This window comes from Tricharina praecox (genome assembly GCF_024521635.1).
Source record: "Tricharina praecox strain CBS 144465 chromosome Unknown BZA05scaffold_3, whole genome shotgun sequence".
Lineage (NCBI taxonomy): Eukaryota > Fungi > Ascomycota > Pezizomycetes > Pezizales > Pyronemataceae > Tricharina > Tricharina praecox.
The window spans coordinates 1,709,624-1,733,839 of NW_026250405.1; the positions used below are offsets into that span (position 1 = coordinate 1,709,624).

The following is a 24,216-nucleotide window of genomic DNA, read 5'->3' on the forward strand; positions in this document are numbered from 1 at the left end:
GACGGAGATGCAAAGCAAGTACTATGCGTTTTGCTTCCACGCCACCGCCGCTTCCAGGACCAGCCGCAATTGGATGATTGATCGGATGATCCGGCAGCGACTGGAAACGACGGCAGAATTTTAAGCTCCAGTGTTTTGGGATGAGTCGAGCCGAGTCGTCCGACTAATGAGTCACGACGTCGTCGTGGTGGTGGCGGGAGGCGAAAGTGGACTACCACTATAAGAGCAATGGTGGGCCGTCACAACGCACGTCCACCGCATATCACATAACCGTCACCAGCTGGAATCTCTTCTGCTTCACGCTTCACGCTTCACTTTGGCATCGTCGCAACCTTCCCTTCGCCAAGAAAATATAATGTACCTCGCTAACGCAAAGAGACCAAACACCCCGCTCACAATTAGCTCTCCAACACGATCGGCACGATGTCTGGACGGCCAGACAAACGCAGCACACAGCACAGCACAACACAGCGGACCACTATAAAATAACAACAACCGCAATAACAATAAATCCGTAACAGTCCGCCATCATCCGACCATGTCTTCGTTTTCTTCGTGCGGTGGCGCCCGTGATCCCAACATCCAGTCTTCCATCGCTAGCCATTTCGACCACGACCCCTCCGCAGCCTCGATCTCGCCGTCATCGACTCTCCCTAGCGGCTTTAGGTACGGGATCGCTTCGTCCGTTACATCGTCGTAGTCCCTCTTCACGGCTGCCCACCCGCCGCTCTTCGCCGCGAATAAATAATTCCGTCGCTCCTGCTCGTGCAGCGGTCCCACGCCGGTCACCCAATCGTCGCCGAACCAGCCGTGGAGGATCGCGGGCACGTCGAAGCCCGTAGCGACCAGTCGCCGGATGTATGGGTGTAGCGATACCCATCCGTACTGCGACACCGTCGGATGACTGGCGATCGGCGAGGAGGGCGCGGGCCCGATGCCGCCGGATCCGGATCCCGAGGCGTACGCCGGTCGGTACAGCGAGTGTGGAGAGTTTGTGCGTGGAGGCACGAGTCCGCCTCCTTGAGAGCTCAATTGTGGTAGTGGATTGCCGCCGCGTTGGAACGGCAAACGGATGTTGATGAATGCAGCCAGAGCTTGGCAGGGATAGCTGTGCTGAGAGACTTCGACAAAGTACCGGAGGCAACTCTGATACTGTGGGTACCAGAGCAGGATGTCGAACTTTGGACCCTGATTGTTGGAAGATGACGCGCCGCCAGCGCCCCCCGCGCCTCCGGGCCGCCCACTGCCACCACCACCACCACCACCACCACCACCACCGCCACTACCACCACCGCGGCTACCGCTTGGGCCTGCGGCACTCGACTGTCCGGCGAGGTCGCGAGGCGTTCCAAACGGAGACTGGGTCGGGCTGCGTCGGTACTCCATGCGCGCAATTTGCGGTATCCGTTAAATCGAATCGGGAACGGAACGAATCGCGATCGAGATCGAGATCACCTCTGGAGAGCTGAAAACCCTTGCCTTGTCGGGCCTGGTCCGATGCAGAGGCTGAAAATAAACGGTGGTCAAAGCTTTCCGATATATTGTGGCTTGACTGGGTGTTGCCGGACAGACGGGACGACGGACGACGGGGCTCGCAGTCGGTATCAATTGCGGGATTGGATTGGTGAGCAAGAGAGTGGAAGGCGCCGATATGGTTGGGGTTGAAGTTTGGTTCGGGTCGTTCTGTCGCAAGTTGTGGGTGGGCGAAGTCGAGTGTCGATTTCGGGTAATCAGGGTTTTCTATCTCGATCGTCCTCCTTCAAGTGGTGCAGAAATATGTCGAGCTTGGTAGGGAGGGGGCTGACATTTGTGCACGTTCCTGGGTAGAACACTTTCGGGCTTGTCTCCACCTTATAAAATAATGACTTCTTCAACCGCCCCCCCGGGTTGTCGTTGTCTGTTGCCTGTTGTCTCGAGCAACAACTACTCTACTGTGCACAGGTAAGTCAGGTAAGTCCAACTGCAGATTTGGGGGGAGAAGCAGACCGGGCGATCCAACGGGGCACGGCCTGTGGTGCCTGATTTGTCGGTGGATTCTACCGACTTTGCCTACGTTACCCAGACTGAGCAATAATAGTGGCGGCGGCAAAAGAAAAGCAATCACCCTGGAAGCGAGACTAAAACTGCTCGAGTGTCTGATTCGCTCTCAGCTGGATCCTGAACGAAATTCTCCTGTACCGGCGACTCTGCAAATGGGAGATCGGAAAGCAGTCCATATCTACTACCGGCAATTTGCAGGGAAAGTCCGTTTGTTAAGCTTGACGTTCGATGGGCGGGCGTTTTTCAGCTGAGTCTGCTACTCTAGTTACCTCGGACTCCGAGCTTTAGGTGGGTGCTTTTTTGACAGCATCTTTTCCTGCCCTGCATGAACAGGGAATTTCGCGATGTGCTCCTACGCCGTGCCAAGCAACAGCTAGTGAACGGCGGTGGGCGCGATGCTTGCGTTCACAGCGTGGCGAAATGCGTTCCTGCATCTGCTCATGGGAATCTCCGTTGTCGAAGACCGGTATGTAGAGTGTCTGTTGGCCTTCTGTTGTCCTCCGACCGGGCCAGGAGCCTCTAACTAACTGCACACATGCGCAGCAGAAGCAGAGCATGCGGAGTTCTCCATGGCGGATTGGCCCGACGCCGCCAGGTCCAGTAATTGTCACCGAGATCATGTCTACGGAGCTAGGGCATACGTCGCCCATTACTCCATATGAATAATTCTTCTTGCGCCGGAGATCAACGTTTTGACGCAGTTGATTAGTTGGGACAGGCGACATGCGGGCCTGACTACGTGTGCGTGCGGAGCTGCCAACCTGTCTCTGGTCTGCTGCGGAACTTTCCGACGTCGCACTCCGCAGTTCGGGTCCGCCCCGTAGCGAGTGATTTGCGTCGCACACTGGTGATTGCGGTTCGGTGGATCGCGAGCGCGAGGGACGGTTTGCGACTGTTGATCAATTACTCGACACCGAAGAGTCGACGACGCTTTCCTTCCTAAACGCCAAGGTTACACTCGAGGAAGTTTTTCTGTACGCCATGATATGTTAACTAATGGCATGTGCCGCTGTGGTGGCCGTGGCCGTTATAGATATCCTGGCGAACTTGCCAACCAACTAGCTGCTGATTGGCCGGATCTCAAGCAACTGCTTGGCGGCAGCCAGCGACCGCCGACAATCGATAACATGCATGTAGACCCGCGGGTGCCCGCAGAAGACCGCAAAGAGAGCGCAAACACGCAATTGCCAATACAACTCTACATGTTCGTGCAACGATCCTTCCATGCAGGGGCTGGAGGATCATCATAGTGATCGTTAGTACTCCGATAATTACTGGGCGGCAAGATATAGGCCGCCGTTCTTTCGTCAGCCTTCCGCACCGGAGTTATCGATTACACCGCTCGCTCTTCTCCGAGCCCCGTCGTCGACGTCCGTGCTCGTACATACTTCGATTTACTTCCATTGCTCTCTCGGTAGCTGGCTTTTTTTTCGCCACCCGCAAGGCAAATCGTCTACTCAGCTGTCTTGCGCCCCGGCCTTTCTATTTCTTAGGGCACTGAGAAACCGGGCTCCGCTTCGACTATCATGGAGTTATCGACTAACTTCCCCCTTCATATAGGAGAATGGTGTGCGAGTGATACCGTGCAGCCGCTGATCGGTGTCTTAGATGTCAAATGGAAGGGAGAGGAATCTTTTCTCGACGAGATGGATCTTTCGGATTCGATGGCGACTACGGTTGCATGGGGGGTGGGGGGAAGGAGCTACATACGCAATAGCTGTCCGGATGGGCGGATGGCGAGCGGGCGAAAAGTCCGCGTTTTCCCTTCGACAGCCAAAGACCTCAGAGACATAGGGAGCAAGGAAGGGAATCGGCATCGGTTCGCACGGCTCCGAAGGGAGCTCATTTCGGAGTGGGCGTCTGCATGTCGAAATGCTGTCCAGTGTACTCTACATTGGGTATTCCTTCTTGCTGGTTCCCCACGCCGAGAGATGGCACGGTGCTACAGCACTGCAACTGGGCGTTTACACTCATGTCGGGCAGAATGGATGTTGCCTTGGGCGAGGCCCGTTGGGGGACCGATCTACGAGAATACATGTGCTCGGTTGACCAATGGATCGCCAGAGATTGTGGAGACAGGGAAGGCAACACCGTCTGTTGAGCAGCAAACTACTCCGGAATCAACCTTATTAGCCATGAGGTGCCAGACATCTCGCCAGCCAGCCAGCCAACCAGCCAGCCAACTAGTATGCAGAGGTTACAATTACTGTTTGCTGGTCTGGCCGAGGTGATGAGGCTGCGAGAGTGGTGTGGGGGCAGTATTGTATGCTGCAGATGAAACCACTCGTAAGTGGACTTCTCAAAGGTTGTCCAGGGACATGGTCATGACCATGACCGACCATCTTGTCTTGTCCATCCAGGCAGCTCTCCCGACTCTTCATCATGTCGGTAGATTTCGAGGTGTCTGGGAGCAGCGCAATGACGGACAGTCCGACCATGGGATGATTGCTGTTCCAGTCGGTTGAGGTTGTTTCGACCCTTTCCGGATCCAGAAATCCGACAGAAAGAAGAAATGTCTCTCTCTCCCTCCCTCCCTCTCGTTCTTCCTGCGGACTCGAGGGGTTGACTCGCTTTCCCTCCCTCCAACGGAGGCGTCGTACGATAGACACGATGGCTGGCGATGGGGGAAGATGGCTGCCGGCGTATGCCTGTTGGACAAGTCGCACCTGTCGTTCGCCAGATGGACTGAAGGAGCAGAGTGAGGGGATGCTTCACAGAGAAACCCCTGCGAATCTGGTGGCGGTGGTTGGTGAGATTCGATTCCAGCGGATGAGCGATGCAGCGCTTTCAGTGCTGTCCGTCCCTAGTTTACTGTTTTTCTCTATTCCAGTCCTCCATCTACCTGCTGTCACTATCCCCTCTCTTCCTCTCCCCATCGTTATCTCTCTTGTGGCCAACCACCCCTTCTCTTGGCGTCTTCCTCACAATCATCGAGATTCCTCTGAATACGCCGTCTGAACGGGCGCGACTAAATCTTCTCGAGGAGGTGCTGTCACCGACCGCTGGCAGCTGTGGCAACGGACAACGCACGGATTCACAGTTCTCCCACCTCCGTGCTCTCCCACCCACCTTCATGCTCAAAGTTTTCACCTCCGAATCCCCTGAACCCGAAGTTGTTCGCACTCGACATGATGAAGCTTCTCATAATCGATCACCCGCAGCTCTTCGTCCGATTACCAGCCGTTGATTCTGCCCTCCGCCGATCCTCGTCGCACGTCTGTCGCTTCGGTTTACCAGAGGGTAGAGCACTGTACCATCTTCCGTTCATCCCACACTTCAGACATGTCTACTGTCTACTGGCAAGGCTTGTACCTAGTCCTACTCGCAGGTGTTTTCGCCGGTGGATATTTCTTTATCCGAACCGCAGATGGTACAGGTGGGTAGAGGAACCCCTCCGCGAAGCAGAGCATATTCGAAGCGGCAGCGCTAACGATACCACTCCTCGATCGTGAGCTCGCTTCTATCCCGCTCTCTACCCAGCGCCGTCTGTTGCGAAACAGCGAAACAGCGAAAATACCAGTCGTCCGCCGACGAAGTCGCTTATCGACGTCAGCACTCTTCCACACCGACTACATGTAGAGAAGCTTCTCCCGTCCGAACCACCTGTTTACCAGCTCCTATGCCCTAAAGAAGTTCCAAACAAGAAGCAAAGAACCTGCCGTTTCACCGGTGCCAGAGTTTGAGCGAGTGATATTGTGTGAGGCACTCTATGAAAATCGAACTGAAGCCGGCTGTCGATTGCTATATACTGTACTCTGATCTCCCCGCGTAGCGTCCCATCGTACTTCCTCCACCGTGCTCGTACATAACACTTCGTCCGAAGATCGAGAGCCACGGTCCGGTATTGGATCGGAGCGAAGAGCTGTCAATGAGTTACCGAGATAGTGGCGTGCTAGACACAAACATCACCAACAATGCCGTGTGCTCGCATAGTACCAGTGACTACATCTTAGTCGATCGTGTACAGAAAGTTGCGAAGGACCCTAAGTCTCTGTCGTAGCAGTTACTGTTATTCGCAAAGAAAATACTCGGCCATCGGGGCTCTCTAAATCGGGCGTCGCGGATGGTATTCGCCCAAGTTCCAACCGGACTTTTGACTCCTACTGCCCTACCTCTACCACCGTGACCGAACACGCATCCTCCCCCTTCGACGTCCTCCCGCGTCGGATAACCCAGCAGCCTGTAGCTCGAAGACTGGGGACAGCCACGGACAGCTAGCTATCTGAACGCCGCCAGCGCTGGAAACAGTCCGTTGGAAACCGTCAGCTGCAGTCGGTTACTTGGAAATGTGACATTACATAATAGGACTGCACCTCGTGAGGAAAAAAACAGAAACACTGCGCACTCAGCCACGTCCAACCGCGGTTAGTTAGCCCAGCCTGTCGCTCGGACAGCTACGGACAGCTAGCTATTCGAACGGGCGCCGCGGGCGCTGGAAATCGTAAACCGGCTGCGGCAGTCGGCGACTCGGAAATCAGACATTAAATAGTAGGCTGGGTTCTTGGGGTGGGACTGCACGCATCACCATCCAGGCCTTACAGTCACCGAGTCACGGCATCCCCGCATTGATCTTGGCCCCACTGAACCTTAGACTTCACCGATAAGTACGCCGAAATGGGAAGCAACGTCCGCAGTGTCACTATCGGTGAACCCACGGATGGGCCGGGATGACGCGGATCGACGCCACGCTCTCGTGGACGTGGACAATTTCGATGAAGCTATTACACTGTAGAGATTTCTCTCACATACCAGGCCCATCGTAAAAAGCGATACGCTCAGTCAAAATCATGAAGACTTAAGCCCAAGAATGGAACTATAGTCCATCCCTGACGTACGTTGGTGGTGGGGACGTAGGATTTGAGGAAGATGGAAAGGTTATCCGATCTCTAACCACCGTTCAGAGTTCCACCTAATGGACACTTCTAGCTGGAAATCTAGCTATGCAGGTCGCACACGATTAACGATTGGCAAAAAAGAAAATAAAAAACCTCCAGCCAGCTTAACCCTATGGCATCCAGTATTCTCATCCTTCAGACGTCATCTGTGGCATCTCTCGTAGCTCCCCATCTAATCCACCAGCCAGTCCCATCTTATCGGATCTTTCCATCTCCCCGTGCCACTTGATGGCAGACAACAGTTGCCCTAAGTGATAGATACTTTGTATGTTGCTTAGCGCCACACTCACCCGCAGCCCTTGAATGCTGAAAACGCTAGCCCTCAGAGCCCTCGGAGCCCTCGGAGCCCTCGGAGCCCACAAAACCCTCAACCCGCAGTCCACACGCTCACCATCTCTTGCAAATAATCATCACTTACCTATTACACCAAAGACGAAAAACAACCTTTACAACCATCAACAGTCGACAGCCACAAACCACGATGAACAACAACGATAACCCCCCCATTAGCCACGCCGCCGACGGCAATAGCTCCAACGACAAGCTTACTCCCGACGGCAAGATCACGAACGACAAGCTTACTCCCGAGGAGAAGATATTACAGATGCAGGTATGGCTTCAACCCCTTTGTTAGTATTACCGAAGTCTAACTCCCCAAAGCCGACCCTTGAGGAGCTGACAGCGCGCCGCCGCGAGGTTGCGAATGAGATGTGCCGGAGGGACGTCGAGCTTTCTGTCATCGAGAAGGCTCTCAATGCGAAGCTGCAGGAGCCGGATGCCAAGGAAGAGGATATACAGGCCTTGGTCAACGAGATTTCAATCAAGACGGAGGAATTCGACGAAACGATGGCCGAGTCCACTCGCGTCGGAGCCAAGGTCGAACGTATCAAGCTCGATATGTACAAGCTGGTTGTGGAGGCGGAGAAATTGGACAAGGAAAAGGCGGGAGAGGCTTAGCTGAGAGTCTGGTGCTGCCTCACAGTGTGTCCCCTGGACTGGTTACATGATACCTAGGCCAGCTATTGACAACACTTCCGAATACCAGTGTCCTTCATTCCTAGAAGTCCCTACTGCGTGAATAGATCGTGTAAACAAAAAATCTGACTATGTACAATCAGGAAGAGAATACAATAGAAATCGGACGCCCAATGCCCTTCCGCGACGGACCCACTTTGCCAATACCGTGCCCTCAAGCCTGTGCCCCTCCCTTCCGTGTCGTATCTCTCCCCCACCACCGCTGCAATCCCCGCTACTTCCAGCTCTAGCTCTAGATCACTTGGGTTGCGGACGTTTACTGCATTCGCTTTCCGCTCATCGATCATTCCCGTTTGTGGACAACCTTCTCGAGTTGGCCTTTCTGCCAGTCCCAAAACTTGCTCATGCCCGCCAGCTCCGCCCGCACTTCGTAGGCCTTACTGACAAAGAGCGTCTTCGGTTCGTTCTGCCCCTCTGCTGCCGCCCCGCTGTCATCTCTCCCGAACTGCCAGCGCTGCCAGGGCAGTCTAAACTCCGCCACGCCCTGAACCTCACAGGAATTCTCCCAAGCAAGCCTCCCAATCCCCCTCCCCAATCGCCCCAATCCGCATACCAAAGAAATCGATTCTTTGAGAGTTATCTCACAGTCCCGTAGGTATCTGAGAGGTATGTATGAGCCTCGGATCGATTTAATCGAACGTTTCTACTCTATTTGTGCGGTAGATGTCCAGTTTAGCCGATTAGTCGGCCTTCTCGTTTCCGGTTTCCGGTGGCACCTTTGTGTGCCGGACACCATCTGATCGCAATCATGATATTTTGTTTCCCCGCAGAAGGGCGACGACGTGGTTCCATGTAACTAATCGCGCTGCACGATTTCTGCATCATCTGTTATCACTCGTAAAGCGAGTGATATACCGTGGTAGGCCTCACCAAAAGCCCGTACGGCCTCCTCCTGGGCACCCAATGTAACTACACGATAACGACTGATATTGCGAGGGTGCTAACCGTGCTGCACGATTACTACATCATTTGCGATCACTCCTAGAGCGAGTGATCTAGAGTGCTAGACCCAGCAAAAGTCCGTGCTGAGGTGGGGAACCAACGCCAAAAACAAAAACCATCACAATAGCGTGCACAAACAAGTGGTTGAAATTATGCGCTCGTACATACATCCATCGAAAAACAACCACCACCGCGCCGCTAATTAAAGCCCTGAATCCAATAATGCGCCTCAACGCCGTTGTAGCTCCAGTCCCAGCGGCCCCCATTCCTTCCGGAGCCGACAACGCACTGGGAGATGATGTGGTGAACGCATCCTGTGTATCATATATTCGCCAGTCAGCATACGATATACCCAATCGATTACCTGGAGTGAGATATCGAGAGCCCTCACCCGACAGTGGACCTTGGCGGTGCCCTCGTAGTGCCCCTGGATGATCCTCGGCCAGTAGAACGGGAAGCCGGTGGTGCCGAACTGTATCTGCGCGTCCGGCCCGACGCTGCACACTTGGTTGGCGACTTGCTGGAACTGCGCAGCGCTGAAGCCGTTGTTTCCGCTGCTGAAGCAGTCGGCCGCCAGCACTGTGGTGGTCGCGGTGAGGGAGGGAAAGCTTGGTCATAGCTGTAGTGGGATGAGTGGTTGTTGGAGTGGATGTTCTCGCTGGATGGGAGGCCGCTGCTACTGGGTTTATATAGTCCTCGGTGGGGCGGACCTCCAATGAAAGCAGGTAAGAAAGACGGGAATGCTCAAGAGCTCGTGCGCCATGGCGGCTCGTTCTTACGTACAATGTAGGTACCATACCGTATGTTCAGTAATCCACATACCGTGTATCTATGGTTTATTTACACAACATCTCCAGATGGGAGCGGTAGATTAATCATGTTTCGGGAGTTTGGTACGCAGCTCCGGTCGCTTCGCTACAGGTCCGAAACCGTCCTCCTTTTACACTCTAGTAACCACTACCATTTCTTCAGGCAACCACAACAATTCCCATGTTGCTACGCCATTGGCTCAGCACGGGAAGGTCGAGTTGAACATCACTGCGCTGCAACCATCCGTGGTAGTATTTACTGATTACTCGTAGGCGCTAGAGTACCCGGGTGCGGGAAATGCGCTGCAGCGCGCGAGCTCTGGATATGCTGTCTACAGGAGGTGGCCGGCAGGATGCCGCAGATTATTCATACGAAAATCGACGCGAGACTTCAGGTTTCAGGGTCCGCGATAATTACTGATCGAGGGGATTTAAGCTATTCCAAAAGCCTTGGTATGTAGTGAGCTAAGATATCGCAAAGCCCAGTTATGGGAGTCTAGGGTACGGTAGGGCAGGCAGAGTGATTTCCTGTGAATCGCGCTTACCCCATGGTCACCAGTATTGGTAGTGGCAGTATTCCCAAAGCGCCCTGGTGAGAGCGCACTCAAAACCGGCGGTCATATCCCGTGCTACTAGTAGGTAGGCCGTGTGCGTAGGCATCCATCAGTAAGTCCTAGCAAATCTCAGCATATCTAGAGTATATGTAACACAGGTATCACAGGTAAAACGACGTTCTCCAGGCACCAGCGCACACCAGGTGCGACCCGCGGGTTGAGGGCGTACGCCTGCCTGCGTACGACGTCGGGCAAGAGCCCGAGACTCGGAGGATTGTCGCGTGATGCGGGTTCGTATACGGGTCGTATAATGATGTGCTGATCGGAGCCTCGGGATCCACCGACCTTAGTCGGCTGCGTTTCTCAGCCGAATACCGGTATCGGTCAATTGCAGCTGCCAAGTAATTATCTAGAACCACTTCCGTGGTGGTGGGGGACCGTGATCGATAGAGGACGTAAAAACGGCAAACGTCTAAACTGCCATAGTTTTCGACCCCTGTAGTCTAAAATGCCAGTTTTTCGACTGTATTTTTTTTGAGTAGGTCACCTCCAGTATTAAGACAATTTATCCGTGTAGAGCTGGTGTGCGCAGCCTCACCGGTTTTAATCGTATTAATCGTACATATCCGCGGCTGCCTTTCCCGCTCTGCGATACAATGAGCAACGTTGGTTATCACTCGCTTTTTGAGTCATTGTTTAGCACTCGCTCGATCATTCTTTGTCACGTGTGTCATTCACAGGTTGTTTTACTGCTCAATGCTGTGGCTAGGAGCTGTGTGTCTTGTAATTTATGAAGGTACTCTCCTTTTCTGTACCAAGACTATTAATCTATCTCTTATCGTCGTTCGAAAGTTGAACACATTTCATACTTTTCCCACAGAGAGAGAGAACATCAATTTATTGTCGCATGCAGCCTTACTAGACTATGGCGACCACCAACTTCCCAATCTTTCCTGCCAGCTCCGCGGGGTCGAGAGAAAGCTCTACCACCACGGCTCGATGCTGCGCCTCATACGTTTCCCACCTTATTCTCAACAGAGCAATATGGGAGCAGCGCGATTGATAGATGGTGACGCCAGCACGTGGCTCGAGTGAGTGCGATAGAATGCAGCGAGTGATGTACTAATAGTACTATAGAAGACCTATCGAGAGCGATGCGGAATAAACTGAAGATCTCTCTCTCTTCTATGGAGGGCGATTACCTCGGGAGGAAGCTTTTGGATGAGAGATACTACGAAGGGGAAGATATGAAGCTGACGACGAAAGAAGCCGTGCAATCAGCAGGCCCTGGCGGGGTCCGCGCGGGTTCTAGAATCACCTATGGATGCCAATTGTCAAATTGAAATACTTTGAACTTTGCGTCCATTTGCTATGTCTTGCTGTTAATCGCACGTGTTTTACCGTTAATCGCACGCATTTTGCTGTTAATCGCACGTGTATTGGACGCGTGCGATTAACGGCCGAGCACGCATGGGTTGTTTGCTATAGTAAAGGGCGCATGTGACTCCGAAGTCGTGTTTTTCCCAACTCCTCGGGCCGCAGCAGCGCGAGACTTCTGTCGTCGTCGTCGTCGTTCATTGCCGGTTGAGCCGCAGAGCGACACACAGGAGATGGTGACCTCCGCTACTCTACTCTAGCGTAGTTAGAGTAGCCATGGCGGTTGAGAACGACGACCTGCAAGGCTGCACCGCCACTTCCCGAGTCACAACAGCCGCAGCTCTCGCCTCAGCCCCTGCACATATAGTATCGACATAACGCCACTCATAGCTTGCATGCCGCTACGACGTCGCCGAACATTCGGATCGGCTTCTTCGATTACTAGTTATGCACCAATCAGCACCTTGTAAATTGCAATACGGATAGAGAAAGGAGATGCTCTTCTAGTTACACTCACGGTCGTGCTCGATGGTGAAGACGGTCGTCTCGGGAGTCATGACCCGAGTAAGGCACCGGGTGTGAGGCACGAAGGAAGAGGCGGTTTGGCGTCATCGGTGAGCACCGGAGAGAGGAGACCTCGTTGAGACCCTGCTGAGACCTTGTATTTGGGAGGAGAGATTTGCTGGGACCTGCTGGGACCTGCTAGGACCTATGAGTTATGGAGGGAGGAACCGACGCAGACCCGATGCGGTCGTTGAACGTTGAAGTATTTCTGTTGTCACTAGCTCTGTTCTTCAGTCAGTGGATAAGAGCATCAGTTCAATCTCAGTATTTTATATGACTATAGTACCGGGGTGAATGCTGATTTTATATCACTACGGGCCGGTTTATATGCAGTAATCCAGTGTGTCTCACATTGAACTTCTATCTAGTATTCTATCTACTTCCTTCATTATTTAATATTCTTTCTAGCCTGTGCCAAGTGGATATATTGCGCCGAAGGGAATGGAGAATAGAGTTGCTGCTAGAAAAGCTATGAGAGAGAAGCTATCAGCGAGGGTAGATTTGCAGCCAGAGTAGATTTGCAGCCAGAGTAGAGTTGCGCCGAGAGTAGAGTTGCGCCGAGAGTAGAGTTGCGCCGAGAGTAGAGTTGCGCCGAGAAAAGCTATGAGAGAGAAGCTATCAGCGAGGGTAAATTTGCGGCCAGAGACGAGGGTAGAATTGCGGCGATAAGACCTATAAGAGAGAAGCTATCAGCATGTGTATGAGCCGCGGCGGAAGGAATGGTTGGGCCGAGATGAGTGGAGAATAGAGTTGCGCCGAAAGTAGACTTGCGGCAAGAAAAGCTATGAGAGAGAAGCTATCAGCGAGAGTAAGTAGTTGCTGCGGAAGGGGGAATAGCAATTGCGGCGGGAGTGGGAATAGCAATGGCGGCGAAGAGAGCTATAAGACTGAGGTGCTATTAGCGGCAGTAATAGTGGCGGCGGGAAGGGGAATAGCAGTGGCGGCGAGGGTAGAGCTGCGGGAGAGAAGCATCAGCGAGAGTAGCAGTGGTGGCGGGAGGGAGAATAGTAGTGGTGGCGGGAGGGGGAATAGAATTGTGGTGGGAGTAACAGTTGCGGCGGGAGTAGAAGCTGCAGCGAGAAGAACTAGAAAACAGATCAGCATCAGCGAGAGTAGAAGTTGAGGCAGTAGGGGGAATAGCAGTTTCGACGGGAATAGCAGTTGCGGCGGGCGTGGGAGCTATAAGAGAGAGAAGATATCAGCAAGAGATCGAGAGAAGCTATCATTGAAAGGAAGTGGAGGAGCTGTCTGTGAGGAAGCGGAGTGATGGAGGAAGTAGCAGAGGAGCTGTCAGCGGGTGGACTTGTCAGCGAGAGGAAGTGGAGGAGCTGTCTGTGAAGGTGGGAGTGATGGAGGAAGTGACGGTATGACGCATTCATATGAATCTGCATTACATTGGGTGCTAAATTCTATCACGGTACTGAAGCAACATGGAAATTGCACAATTCAAGTTGCACTCTGGTCCCGAGCAGCCCATATTTTTTACTACTGTAGGTGTGGTGGTCGATGGTGGCGCTACGAGAAACAGCATGTACAGAGCACTCCCAAAGTTGCTTTGGTGGCGAGTGACTGATTTCACCTCTCTTGGGCTAAGATGAATAGGTACGTACCGGTATGTGTCCGTTCGAATATCTACCACGAGTACGATAGCTGCGTCAACATCCTAACTACATGCATCGCATCTTCTTCTCGACGAATTGTATCCATTCCTTCGATGATGCGGTAATCTTCAGCATATGGAGTCCGTGGTGCCGCGAGGCTTGCATCATTTGAACCGTGGGCTCGGGATCGTCCAATGTGCGCTCCCCGGGAACGATCGGACGAGATTGGATCGCCACCGTTGGAGCACTCTAGAGTATCTCATGTCCATCCCTTGCTTCTGATCTGCAACCGTTTTGCTAAGTAGTAGCTACAGTGCAGAGTATCTCAGCTACCGTACCGTATCCGTCGACCCCCCATCACATCGCATATATCCGGCATGACGTTGCGAACGACGCACCTTTCCATTATCGTCGCTGGCTTAGATGCTGTAGACAGGCCAGCCAGCCAGGAATCTCCCCTAATAACTATCGGGGACGTCAGAGCGGTGACTACCGCACCCCGGAGGTGGAGGCGGATCGCATGCATGCACGGGTCTCCTGTAAACCGTGACCCACCGCCATAGCCTCACAAGGGATCAGCCCTCCCTCCTTGCCCAATGGCTCTATCCCACTCACTCCGCAGCAGCATTTTCCCCACAAGGAGGCCGCTGACCGTTAACCACTGGCCGCTGACCGTCGCATTCACATACTATGTTTGGATAGCCCGCACCCTCCCACCCCCGTCGATTCGGTTCCGTCCACATGTCGAGGGCTTGATTGTGTCGCCTAAACCGGGAAACGTCGATCATCCGCGCCCCGGGCAATGCCAATCCTTCGCCGCCGCTCTACGTAAAGGTGAGGCCTACGGCCCGGCTTATCTCCATACGAGAGATAACCTCATCTCGTCTGCGCTGGGTGTTCAGGGGGCAATGCGAAAGTTGGTAGACATAAAGGCGTTGGTATATCCGCATTCTCGACAATCCCAACTCTGGCTCACTATCATATACACCCATATACTGACCGCTTTCCAGCTCTTTCTAGCATTACACCAGACGACTACATGTTTCCCGCCTCAAGATTCTTCGATGAATCGCCGCCAAATGCAGCCCGATAAGGAACGACGGTTATGGCTTCGTTCACGTTCGTACGGATACATACTGTACATGGACGAGCACTGTCCTGATGACGAGCGAAGCACAGCTACTCACTCGATCGAGACATCCATATCCGCCGCCTCGCCACTTGTTACCCCCACACCGTCAAGGCTTAAGCGCCGCCTCCGATATCTCCGAGTGGATGCGACTACAGCTTCAGCCTTAACGGTCCGCCGACTGACAAATTCCGATTCCTAAGTACACAAGTCCCCTCCAACCGAATCCGCTACCTGCATCGGCTCATTCCTATTCTTACTATAGGTACCGGGTCAGCTGTAGACGGTACGTACGCACCTCCATAGGTATCGTCGCCCCACGCACTACCTACCTTCGAACCCGGGCTCCGCGCGACACGATATTCGCCTACCTACTACCTACCTACATGCGGCACTGCTTCCATCGTCCTTGTCCGATGCGTTCGCTTCACGGCCGTGCACGCGATACGGCAGTTGTCTAGGGAGATACGCATTCCTAGCGCCATGACACAAGAGGAACACACAGACATTCACCACGCGGGGCGGAAGGGAAAGGGAAGGGAAGGGGAAGGAAGAAGGAAAGAGGGCCATCCCTTCCCTATCGTCGTCGACCGCCCCGCGTCCGGGGAGTCCGTTCGTTATTGACATTGCTAAGCCTTTTGCTAAGACTGCGTGGAGAGCGCGCCGCCGGTTGTGCGGGAGGCGTGGCCGGTACCTGGGTGAGCGGTTCCGTGGCGCGATAAAGCGTCGTCGTCGGGGGGTTGGATGGGGTTGGATTGGATGATGAGGGGGTGTCCGGCGAAGTTCGATGTTCGGCGATGCTGGAAAGGAGTTTTCTTGACAAAGAGAAACATGGAGACTGCATTAACTTCTGCCGCCAGAGCACCCAAGGTGTGTGGTGGGGTTAGGGATGTATCATACGCAACTCTAGTTCCGCGGGAAGGAATTAATCCGTACATGTACCTTATGTGCGTAGGTAAGAAAGTAGAGTTACCGGATCGATAACGTGTTTTTCCGTCGCGTGCCTCGCTCAGCTCGTGTGTGCGTGTGTGCGTGTGTGTGTCCGTGTTGGTCGGCGATATGACATCGGGGAGGGGATGAAGCTTCGGGGCGGGGGGCATGTAGGTACATCATACGGGGTTTGTCTGGGAACTCCGCACGAGATGGGATCTCGGTGGTACACGGCACAAAAAAAAACCAGTATCACTCCGCAACGAGTGTGGAGTTCTCTCCCCGTGGACGATTCTATATGTCCTTCCACTCCATTTTCTTCATAGCACAGAGCCATCTGTCGATAGATAGATGCTCTACTCTATCATAGTAGAAATATGAACGGCGACCACAGGGAGAGAAAGAGGGTGAGACATCGCCATCGGCACCGTCGCATGGTACATGTGGTGTTGACGTCGTCGTCCGGCTCCACGAAACGCCCACGATCCTGGTTACGACCTGCAGCGGCGATTAGGTTCTCGAGCAGCTCGACGGAGATGGAGGTGGGGAAGTTGAAGGGAGGGCAGGGAGGGAGGAAACCGCTTAGCGTGGAGTAGGGTTCTCCTCGGGGGTAACTCTGCTTTACAAGGTTGTTATGATAGATCTGACTACGGCTGCTTCGGGATGGAGGGGTAACGATTCTCTCGTGAGACTCGAACGGGAAAGGGCCTCGACATGAGAGACAAGAGAGAGAGAGCTTAGAGAGACAGAGACAGAGAGATCGGCTGGTATGGATACTTCTGTTTCTTATCGGCGAGCGCTGAATGGTCGGCACCACTGAGCAAACAGCATTGGCTAACCCGGACGATTGAAATCGGGGGGGGGGGGGCGGCGCGTGGACTATTCCGCATCGAGGTTTATTTTACGTTTTTGAAGTCCAACGCCTCCCCCCCAGGCTCTCGCGGATGGCGAATTCTGCCTAGAGCCTAAGAAGAAGACGGAGAAGAATACAGCCCCACGGTTAGTTATCCACGACGGTTCGGCCGTCCGAGGTACATACATAGGTCGACTGGGCTGGGTTGTCGGGCTGTGCGGTCAAGGTCATGGTCATCATCAACACGCGTGGCGGGCGTGGGTGGAGCACCTACCGACCTACGGACCTACGGTGCTCTAGTAAAGCATGAGAGCGCATCCCGAAAACTTCCGCATCCTTTCGGGGGCGTTCGCGAAACGTTTTCTTGCCAGGAGGCGCTTGCCTGGCTACTGGGCACTGGGCTGGGCTGTGGTTCCAACGGTGGGACTTCCGTCGCCTCCCCCGCGGACTCTCCCCGGAGGAGGCCTCCAGCGGCGTGCGTGTGTGGGTGCGTGTGCGATGGGATGATGGATGTGCGAATAATCAATCAATCCGAACAGAGGAGTCCCTCGCTACCGCCTAATGAATATTGCACTCTGGAGAAGGCGGTACCTGTGGATATACTCTATGCAAGTAACCATAGATATCGTAGTAACGGCGTTCTGACGTGCAGCGGCATTGCCCACGGTTGGACACAAAACACACATCGAACTGCGGGCGGATAGTGCTCTCATCGATATCGATATCGATAGTAGAGTAGTACCGGTATCGATATCAAAAAGCAAAGAAAGAAAAAAAAAAGGTTTGTGTGCCCTGGAGATATGCTATGCACTGCTGGCGCGGGTGCAAAGAAACCCCACCACTTCCCCTCCACGCGTACCCCGCCGGTTGCGCGCGATCACCAAACACACAGATACGTACATACGCCGGCCATCAGGGTCGGGAGATCATGGGCCCATCGTGGTTAGTGGGATGGTCATCCCGTAGGGTGTGGTGGTGCTGCTGTTGACGGCGGCGGGCTTCGGGTTTGCGTTGCTTGCTTGCTGGGGTTGCCGAAACTCACTACCACCGTATCTTCCCTCCCTCCTCTCTCCGCTGGATCCAGGGCACGCTAGCTTGAGTAATCGTCTTTACCTCATGGTTCCCTTTCCGTGGAAGAGCTGAACGACGGCTTCTTTAAAGGGACCACCGTTTCCCCTCTCTCTGCTGCTTCATTCTTCAATCAGGGTTGCGTCACTCACAGGATTCCTACACCTACACACACCCACACCTACACAAATCAGAAGTCTTAATCGGACGCCTTCCTCCAACATCCTCAACCCCCACTACCGCAACCATCACCACATCCAAAACCACCACCACTACTCCATCATGTCCAACATTGCTTCTGAGCCCGAGTTCGAGCAGGCCTACAATGGTTTGTGCCCCATCTTGCGACGATCCAGCAACAGCAACTAACGTCGAGTCAACAGAGCTCGCCTCCACCCTCGAGTCTTCCAAGCTTTTCCAGGTCTCGCCTGAGCTGAAGGCCTGCCTCCCCGTCGTCTCCATCCCGGAGCGCGTGATCCAGTTCCGTGTCGTCTGGGAGACCGACAAGGGCGAGATGCGTGTCAACCGCGGTTTCCGTGTCCAGTTCAACTCCGCTCTCGGTCCCTACAAGGGTGGTCTCCGTTTCCACCCCACCGTCAACCTGTCGATTCTCAAGTTCCTCGGTTTCGAGCAGATCTTCAAGAACGCCTTGACTGGATGTGAGTTTTCACCCTCCTCCTCCTCCTCCTCCTGGGGGTAGTAGATATGGTTTGCTGATGCTGTAAACAGTGAACATGGGAGGTGGCAAGGGAGGATCCGACTTCGACCCCAAGGGCAAGTCCGACAACGAGATCCGCCGCTTCTGCTACGCCTTCATGCGCGAGCTGTCCAAGCACATCGGCCAGTTCACCGACGTCCCCGCGGGTGACATTGGTGTCGGCGGCCGCGAGGTCGGCTACATGTTCGGTGCCTACAAGGCCTACCGCAACCAGTTCGAAGGTGTCATCACCGGCAAGGGAGGAAGCTGGGGAGGATCCCTCATCCGTCCCGAGGCCACCGGTTTCGGACTCGTGTACTATGTCGCCCACATGATCTCGTACGCCTCCGGCGGCAAGGAATCCTTCGCCGGCAAGCTCGTCGCCATCTCCGGTTCCGGCAACGTCGCCCAGTACGCCGCCCTCAAGGTCATCGAGCTCGGAGGAAAGGTCATCTCCCTTTCCGACTCTAAGGGTGCCCTGATCGCCACCGGAGAGGACGGCTTCACCGAGGCCGACGTCGAGCTCATCGCCAAGGTCAAGCTCGAGCGCGGCTACCTGACCGGCCTCTACGAGGCCGAGGACTCCAACCTCAAGTCCCGCTTCCGTTACATTCCTGGTGCGCGCCCCTGGACCAACGTTGAGAAGGTCGACGTTGTTCTCCCCTGCGCCACCCAGAACGAGGTCAACGAGGAGGAGGCCAAGGCCGTCATCGCCGCCGGCGCGCGCTTCATCGCCGAGGGCTCGAACATGGGTTCTACCCAGGGCGCCATCGACGTGTACGAGGCCGACCGCAAGGAGAGGAAGACCGAGGGTCTCTGGTACGGTCCTGCTAAGGCCGCCAACTGCGGAGGAGTCGCCGTCTCCGGACTCGAGATGGCGCAGAACTCGCAGCGCGTGTCGTGGACCTCCGAGCACGTCGACAAGGAGCTCGCCGGCATCATGGAGCGCTGCTTCTGGAACTGCCTCAACACCGCCAAGGAGTACTACGACATCGCCGAGGGAGAGCTTCCGTCGCTCGTCGCTGGTGCCAACATCGCCGGATACATCAAGGTCGCCCGCGCCATGCACGACCACGGTGACTGGTGGAACTAAACGCTCCGCTGAGCTGAGCTGAGCCATGCTCCCTTTCCGACTGTATATATAACCTTTTCCTTTTCATAATCAGCTCTTTTGTCTCCGGGTTTCAATGATTTCTCTTTTTCCCCTTTTTTCTTTGTGTGTTTGTTTTGTGTGTTTTTCTTTTGGTCTTGCGTGCGGGGGTCTGGGAATAACTGTTGGTTCGGGTGTCGGGGTTTACTACTGGGTGTTTTCTTTTGTGCGATTGAGTAAAGAAGTCTGCACGATTACGATTACGATACGATTGGTCGATGATGCTGTTGATTGATTGATGATCGATGATCGACGAGACGAGATGGATGGGATGGAATGGGTTGGAACATAAAAAATGTACTCTACAATTTCTTTTTTCTTCGAAGAAGATGAAGAACAAATTATTTCATGATCTTTTTGAAAATACTGCCTACATATGATACTTACTCAATATCGTGAGTCATGACTCGTTATGAGAGTTGTTCTACATCTTGGAGTGACAGATCGCGGGGAGTGGGGGGAAGGAGGGAAGGGGGCGGATGACGCAGCGAAGCGGCAGTGCTGGTGGCAAAGTCCTCTAAGTACATAGATCATCCAAATAGGGTAAGAGGGGAGTGCACCAGCCAAGCTTCTAGAACCAGAACCAGAACCCGGCCTTATACTTACGTACGGTATCTTGGTAGTTAGTCGCACGGAGAATTTCAGGGTGGGTGGGCAGCAGTCACGGTTGCACACCCGAGCTCTGGCTCGACTCCGCGGACGGGGCGCCCGTTCCTTATCGCGCGCGTTCCGTGGCGCACTGGGGCTAGAAAAGTGGTTCCGAAGGTCAGGGGGAGGGAAGGGAGGGAGGCTGTGAAGGAAGAGAAGGGATGGCCGGATACACATGTGCGATGGGGACGATGGCATGGACAGGGCCTCCGGGAAGGGATGGGCTCGGTTTTCGAACTAGAGAAGAGAAGAGGACTCCAGCAAACTAACTAGCGGGGTCGCTGGGGTCAATCGCTCGGTCGGTCGGTCGGAGGTCGGGTGTTGGAACTGGTGGACTTGATGAATGGAACTGGTGGACTTGATGAATGGAATTGATGGCTGGTGGTGGTGGTGGCGATGAGGCAACGGTGATGACCGATTGTAACTTCTCTATGCACTCTACGTGATGAGACGAGACGGGGCGGAGTCGGTACCTAGTGGTGGGCGTGAAGTTTGGTGGCTGTGACGGCTGGGCCGCTGGGGTGGCTTGGACCGGAGCTGCGGAGCTGCGGAGATGGAGTCTTGGAGAGTGGTGATGCCGTGTGGTGATCTCGACCGAATCGTCGGTGCATAAGATCTCAAATCGTCGGCCGATCGACTACCGTGCCATCCTTCACTGATCGTGATGCGGACATAGGTTTCTTTGCGTGGTGCTGTCACCTGTAACTTATCCACTGCATGTGCGACTGTGCGTCGGTGCGACGGACGGGCGAACGTTGATCCGTTCCGGGTGCTGCTGCTTCACCGTACGCACCTCCTCTGCACCAGCACTTGAACTCTTGACCATCACCACTGTCTGTTGAGCCCTTCACAACCTCAATCCCCACCTAGAACTATTACCATCGTGCCACCGTTGTGCCACAAGTTTACTTACAACTACTCGTGAAAGGTATCAGTGTACCTGCATGTACACGCAAGCCTCGCTAGCTCAATGGCTAGAGCGTGAGACTTTTAGGACACACAAGTCCATCTCAAGGTTGCGGGTTCGACCCCCGCGTGAGGCTTTTCTTTTACCATACCCGTTGTTTTATCCGCGAAAGTGAGGTGGTGTGGTGGACAAGGAGTCAAGACCCCGCTTGTCAGCATTCCCAAAAGTGGCGTGGGATGTGTATGCTACTTTTGCGGATGGCAGCTGTCGACACTTGAAAGGGCTGCGAGGATGGACATTTGATGCGCGGAGCAGTGGAAATACAACGTCAGAGCTCCCGAGGCGATGGCGTCGAGACGTGAAAAGGATGCTCGGTCTTCCCCTCCACGGTACTCGGCCCGAGGCAACGGTTGGGGCATGGTATCACTCGGAATTGCTGGATGACTGCGTGGTGGAGATATACGGTGGGAGAAAGTATGCAAATATACGAGGTGAGGAATAATATGGAGTGCTTAGAGGAGCTGACGGGACTGGACCGATGGACTATGTAGAACACTGGTTCCGCAGTTCGCGGGCGCCGCTTCACACGGCATGACTCGACGGCGAGTGATATGACATGCCTCGACGGGAAAGTCTATGGGAGATCTGTCTCGGCTGTCTCGGCCGCCCTGCACCCACTTCGGGGGTGCCGCCTATAAGCGGTAATTATTTACAGTACAACCGTCCTCAAACTAGGTCTCCGGAACTGTTCGAGGAAGCCCATCACCTTCTGTTTCTACTACTGCTAGGTTCTCCGGGTTCGTCGCGTCTATAGTGACAAGGGGGAGCTTGTGTAGGCCGCAGTCCTACAGACTAGTGGATGGACGCGCCCAATGGTCGGCACATACGGTGGCATTTGGGCTTCGCTTGGAAGCTCACAACTGCCGGTATCCTGGTGACTAGATATCTTGTATCGCCAGCGCTGCGGTATCGGGAAAACGAAAAAAACTGTGATGGCCACCAAGCTGACAGAGATCGAAGAAACGATTGACAGAAAGAGAACAGAATAGAGAAATGTGATCGGAACAGTATCGATGCATGAAAACTAACGCAAACGGCACGAGACAGAACGAACATCATGGGTATGTAGTCGCGAGCGGAGCGGAGGTGATTGTGAGATCATAAAACATAGACACGGTGAGGGGTGGATCGAGAAGACGTTATGTACACCGCCGAATAGGGTAGTTAGTAGGGTAGTAGCCGGTGGTGGTTTTCGTACTTGCCAGCCAAACTTTGGATTCCGGCACACCTAGGGAGGGGAATCCGACAGCTTCAATCCTTTGACACCCATCCTAGTACTCTGCACGAAGTCATGGAGCGCGGGAACCCAATCGCATTGCTCATGCGAAACCAGGGGCAGTGGGGGGATTCTTCCGAGTTCCGCGAATATTGCATTCAGTTCCTGGTCCCAGCTCTCTTTCTCGTTGAGCCTGAGTCTGACAATGGTCTTTATGAGGTTCCCCAGCCCGAGCGCTTCACAGTGCTCGCCGTTCGTCGCCCGCAAACACTTGTGCGATGATGGGGCACTCCACTCGGTTTGGATCGATTCGATGTGCGTGCGAAGGATGTTCGCCCTGTTGTTACGCTCCTGCTCTAACTGTGCTGTCTGGGGTGTCAGTGGGTGGCGACTCCGAAGAGGTGACGAGATCTCACCGATGGTGCTGGACGGGGTGCTGGCGGAGAGTCGCTGGTTGTGCTCGAAGTGCAATCCCTTTCTCGACCACAAGATCACCTCCTTCGTTGCAACCGTGAAGAGCCGTTCGTATCCAAAGACATATGAGATCAGCACACAATCCTCATATCCGTTCGTTGCTGTCACCACATGTTCCAGGTCCAGTAACTCCTTGAGGTCATCCGCCAGTGCCTGGAATGGCTTGCGCAGTTCATATTTACAACAGATCTCGGTAATTTTCACGAACCGCTGGGAGCCGACATCCTCATCCGGAAAGTCGTATCGATGGTGGAGTACTCTCAGTACCAGTCCGAGTGCGTCGGAGTCGTCCTCCAACCGGATGACGGCTGGACGGTGGTGTCCGAGGATCGCCGCCCGCCGTGTATCGATGCCTTCCTTGAAAGACGAAGCGCGCCCCAGCATCGCACGAAAGACCGGCGATGTAATGCACAGTATCTGGGACCCGACAAGATAGCCAACCCTTTTGCCAGCTTCGTTAATCGTTTCAAGCACCACGTCGCCCCTACCGAGCATGATTTCCTCGAAGAAGTCGAACTCGGCAGAGTAGTGGCAGGCGCCAGGGATGACCTTAGCTCGGTCTCGGAAGCGCCTATCACAGTCCGCACCTCGATAAATCTCCGCCTGATCTGCCGCTGACACCTTGCATACTACTTCCAACCGGTACTTCGGAGGAGGGCTCACGGAGCTGCCGTGACTGCTCGGAGTACTGTACGCCACCACGGCCCCTTCCGGAAGTTACCACCCTCTTGGTCCTCCTCCTCTTCTTTGGTTCCCCTGTCGTTCGCCATTCATTGCCGGAACTTGTGACGGAAGCCATAGTCCCATTTCGTCTCCGAGGATGCAGCTCCGATGTGCGAGCTCAACGGCAATGGTTGGTAATCGAGGTGGGGGCGGTGTTGAAGGTACTACTAGAGCTAGGGCGTTTTCGACTCTCGAGGACGGGCATGCGATTGAGCTTCGGTGGGGTGGCTGGACGCAAGACAAGGTGTGACCGTGTGAACGGGGTAATGTCCATCGAGCGATGATTGGTTGATCCTAATGCAGATAGAGGTCTCTCCTCTCCTCTGAGCTGTCCACGCCGATACATGGTGATATCCACCCGGAATACGGTACACTGACGGCGTCTATGTATTAGGACTAGGCGCGCGCACCGCAATCCTTCTCGATCGCTCATGCGAACCCATCCGCCCCAGCTTTTTGGTCTTCTTCTACCCATTCATTCACTTCCGATCCGTGCTACGAGCCGTAAGTGCATCAAACTCATCACTTGAGGGTGTTCAACACA

General features: G+C 54.2%; 8 protein-coding genes and 1 non-coding gene across 9 annotated transcripts; 5 read left to right on the forward strand and 4 right to left on the reverse strand.

Annotated features, from left to right (window-relative positions):
• Window positions 1-277: 277 nt before the first annotated feature.
• Window positions 278-1,386, reverse strand: BZA05DRAFT_428743 (uncharacterized protein; the record flags this gene model as incomplete). Its single annotated transcript, XM_051486103.1, has 3 exons — window positions 278-1,019; window positions 1,053-1,282; window positions 1,325-1,386. The coding sequence occupies 3 exons, from the start codon at window positions 1,384-1,386 to the stop codon at window positions 529-531; spliced, it is 783 nt and encodes a 260-aa protein (XP_051343202.1). The 3' UTR covers window positions 278-528.
• A 2,047-nt stretch (window positions 1,387-3,433) lies between these two features.
• BZA05DRAFT_169161 (uncharacterized protein) lies at window positions 3,434-4,591 on the forward strand. Its single transcript, XM_051479183.1, has one exon. It carries the CDS (start codon window positions 3,567-3,569, stop codon window positions 4,269-4,271), a length of 705 nt encoding a protein of 234 aa, XP_051343203.1. The 5' UTR covers window positions 3,434-3,566; the 3' UTR covers window positions 4,272-4,591.
• BZA05DRAFT_387681 (uncharacterized protein) lies at window positions 4,501-5,427 on the forward strand. Its single transcript, XM_051482605.1, has one exon. It carries the CDS (start codon window positions 4,817-4,819, stop codon window positions 5,225-5,227), a length of 411 nt encoding a protein of 136 aa, XP_051343204.1. The 5' UTR covers window positions 4,501-4,816; the 3' UTR covers window positions 5,228-5,427.
• A 1,989-nt stretch (window positions 5,428-7,416) lies between these two features.
• On the forward strand, window positions 7,417-7,892 carry BZA05DRAFT_415904 (uncharacterized protein; the record flags this gene model as incomplete). The annotated part of the gene is made up of 2 exons (XM_051485340.1): window positions 7,417-7,545; window positions 7,596-7,892. The coding sequence occupies 2 exons, from the start codon at window positions 7,417-7,419 to the stop codon at window positions 7,890-7,892; spliced, it is 426 nt and encodes a 141-aa protein (XP_051343205.1).
• Window positions 7,893-9,110: 1,218 nt separating this feature from the next.
• On the reverse strand, window positions 9,111-9,675 carry BZA05DRAFT_433844 (uncharacterized protein; the record flags this gene model as incomplete). The annotated part of the gene is made up of 3 exons (XM_051486288.1): window positions 9,111-9,226; window positions 9,258-9,520; window positions 9,623-9,675. 3 exons carry the CDS (start codon window positions 9,673-9,675, stop codon window positions 9,111-9,113), a joined length of 432 nt encoding a protein of 143 aa, XP_051343206.1.
• A 4,391-nt stretch (window positions 9,676-14,066) lies between these two features.
• BZA05DRAFT_415906 (uncharacterized protein) lies at window positions 14,067-15,516 on the reverse strand (the record flags this gene model as incomplete). Its single annotated transcript, XM_051485341.1, has 8 exons — window positions 14,067-14,100; window positions 14,216-14,243; window positions 14,433-14,505; window positions 14,794-14,812; window positions 14,955-14,975; window positions 15,005-15,144; window positions 15,207-15,223; window positions 15,333-15,516. 8 exons carry the CDS (start codon window positions 15,514-15,516, stop codon window positions 14,067-14,069), a joined length of 516 nt encoding a protein of 171 aa, XP_051343207.1.
• A 2,324-nt stretch (window positions 15,517-17,840) lies between these two features.
• On the forward strand, window positions 17,841-20,046 carry BZA05DRAFT_169229 (NADP-specific glutamate dehydrogenase). Its single transcript, XM_051479184.1, has 3 exons — window positions 17,841-18,125; window positions 18,181-18,456; window positions 18,527-20,046. The coding sequence occupies exons 1-3, from the start codon at window positions 18,080-18,082 to the stop codon at window positions 19,585-19,587; spliced, it is 1,383 nt and encodes a 460-aa protein (XP_051343208.1). The 5' UTR covers window positions 17,841-18,079; the 3' UTR covers window positions 19,588-20,046.
• A 1,202-nt stretch (window positions 20,047-21,248) lies between these two features.
• BZA05DRAFT_t40 lies at window positions 21,249-21,335 on the forward strand. The gene has a single exon. It is a non-coding gene; the product is annotated as a tRNA-Lys (tRNA).
• An 839-nt stretch (window positions 21,336-22,174) lies between these two features.
• On the reverse strand, window positions 22,175-23,930 carry BZA05DRAFT_471321 (uncharacterized protein). The gene is made up of 3 exons (XM_051487951.1): window positions 23,613-23,930; window positions 22,892-23,520; window positions 22,175-22,840 (listed from the first exon to the last, which is right to left on the reverse strand). The coding sequence occupies exons 1-3, from the start codon at window positions 23,717-23,719 to the stop codon at window positions 22,488-22,490; spliced, it is 1,089 nt and encodes a 362-aa protein (XP_051343209.1). The 5' UTR covers window positions 23,720-23,930; the 3' UTR covers window positions 22,175-22,487.
• Between the last annotated feature and the right edge of the window lie 286 nt (window positions 23,931-24,216).

Bases quoted from the DNA above. Each gene is read 5' to 3' on its own strand.
- BZA05DRAFT_169161 (XM_051479183.1), top strand. From the start codon at position 3,567: ATGGAGTTATCGACTAACTTCCCCCTTCATATAGGAGAATGGTGTGCG.
- BZA05DRAFT_387681 (XM_051482605.1), top strand. From the start codon at position 4,817: ATGCAGCGCTTTCAGTGCTGTCCGTCCCTAGTTTACTGTTTTTCTCTA.
- BZA05DRAFT_169229 (XM_051479184.1), top strand. From the start codon at position 18,080: ATGTCCAACATTGCTTCTGAGCCCGAGTTCGAGCAGGCCTACAATG. The intron at 18,126-18,180 runs GTTTGTGCCCCA...TCGAGTCAACAG, and splicing joins GTTCGAGCAGGCCTACAATG to AGCTCGCCTCCACCCTCGAG. The intron at 18,457-18,526 runs GTGAGTTTTCAC...TGCTGTAAACAG, and splicing joins CAAGAACGCCTTGACTGGAT to TGAACATGGGAGGTGGCAAG.
- BZA05DRAFT_471321 (XM_051487951.1), bottom strand. From the start codon at position 23,719: ATGGCGAACGACAGGGGAACCAAAGAAGAGGAGGAGGACCAAGAGGGT. The intron at 23,521-23,612 runs GTGAGCCCTCCT...GGACTGTGATAG, and splicing joins CGAGCAGTCACGGCAGCTCC to GCGCTTCCGAGACCGAGCTA. The intron at 22,841-22,891 runs GTGAGATCTCGT...CACCCCAGACAG, and splicing joins CACCCCGTCCAGCACCATCG to CACAGTTAGAGCAGGAGCGT.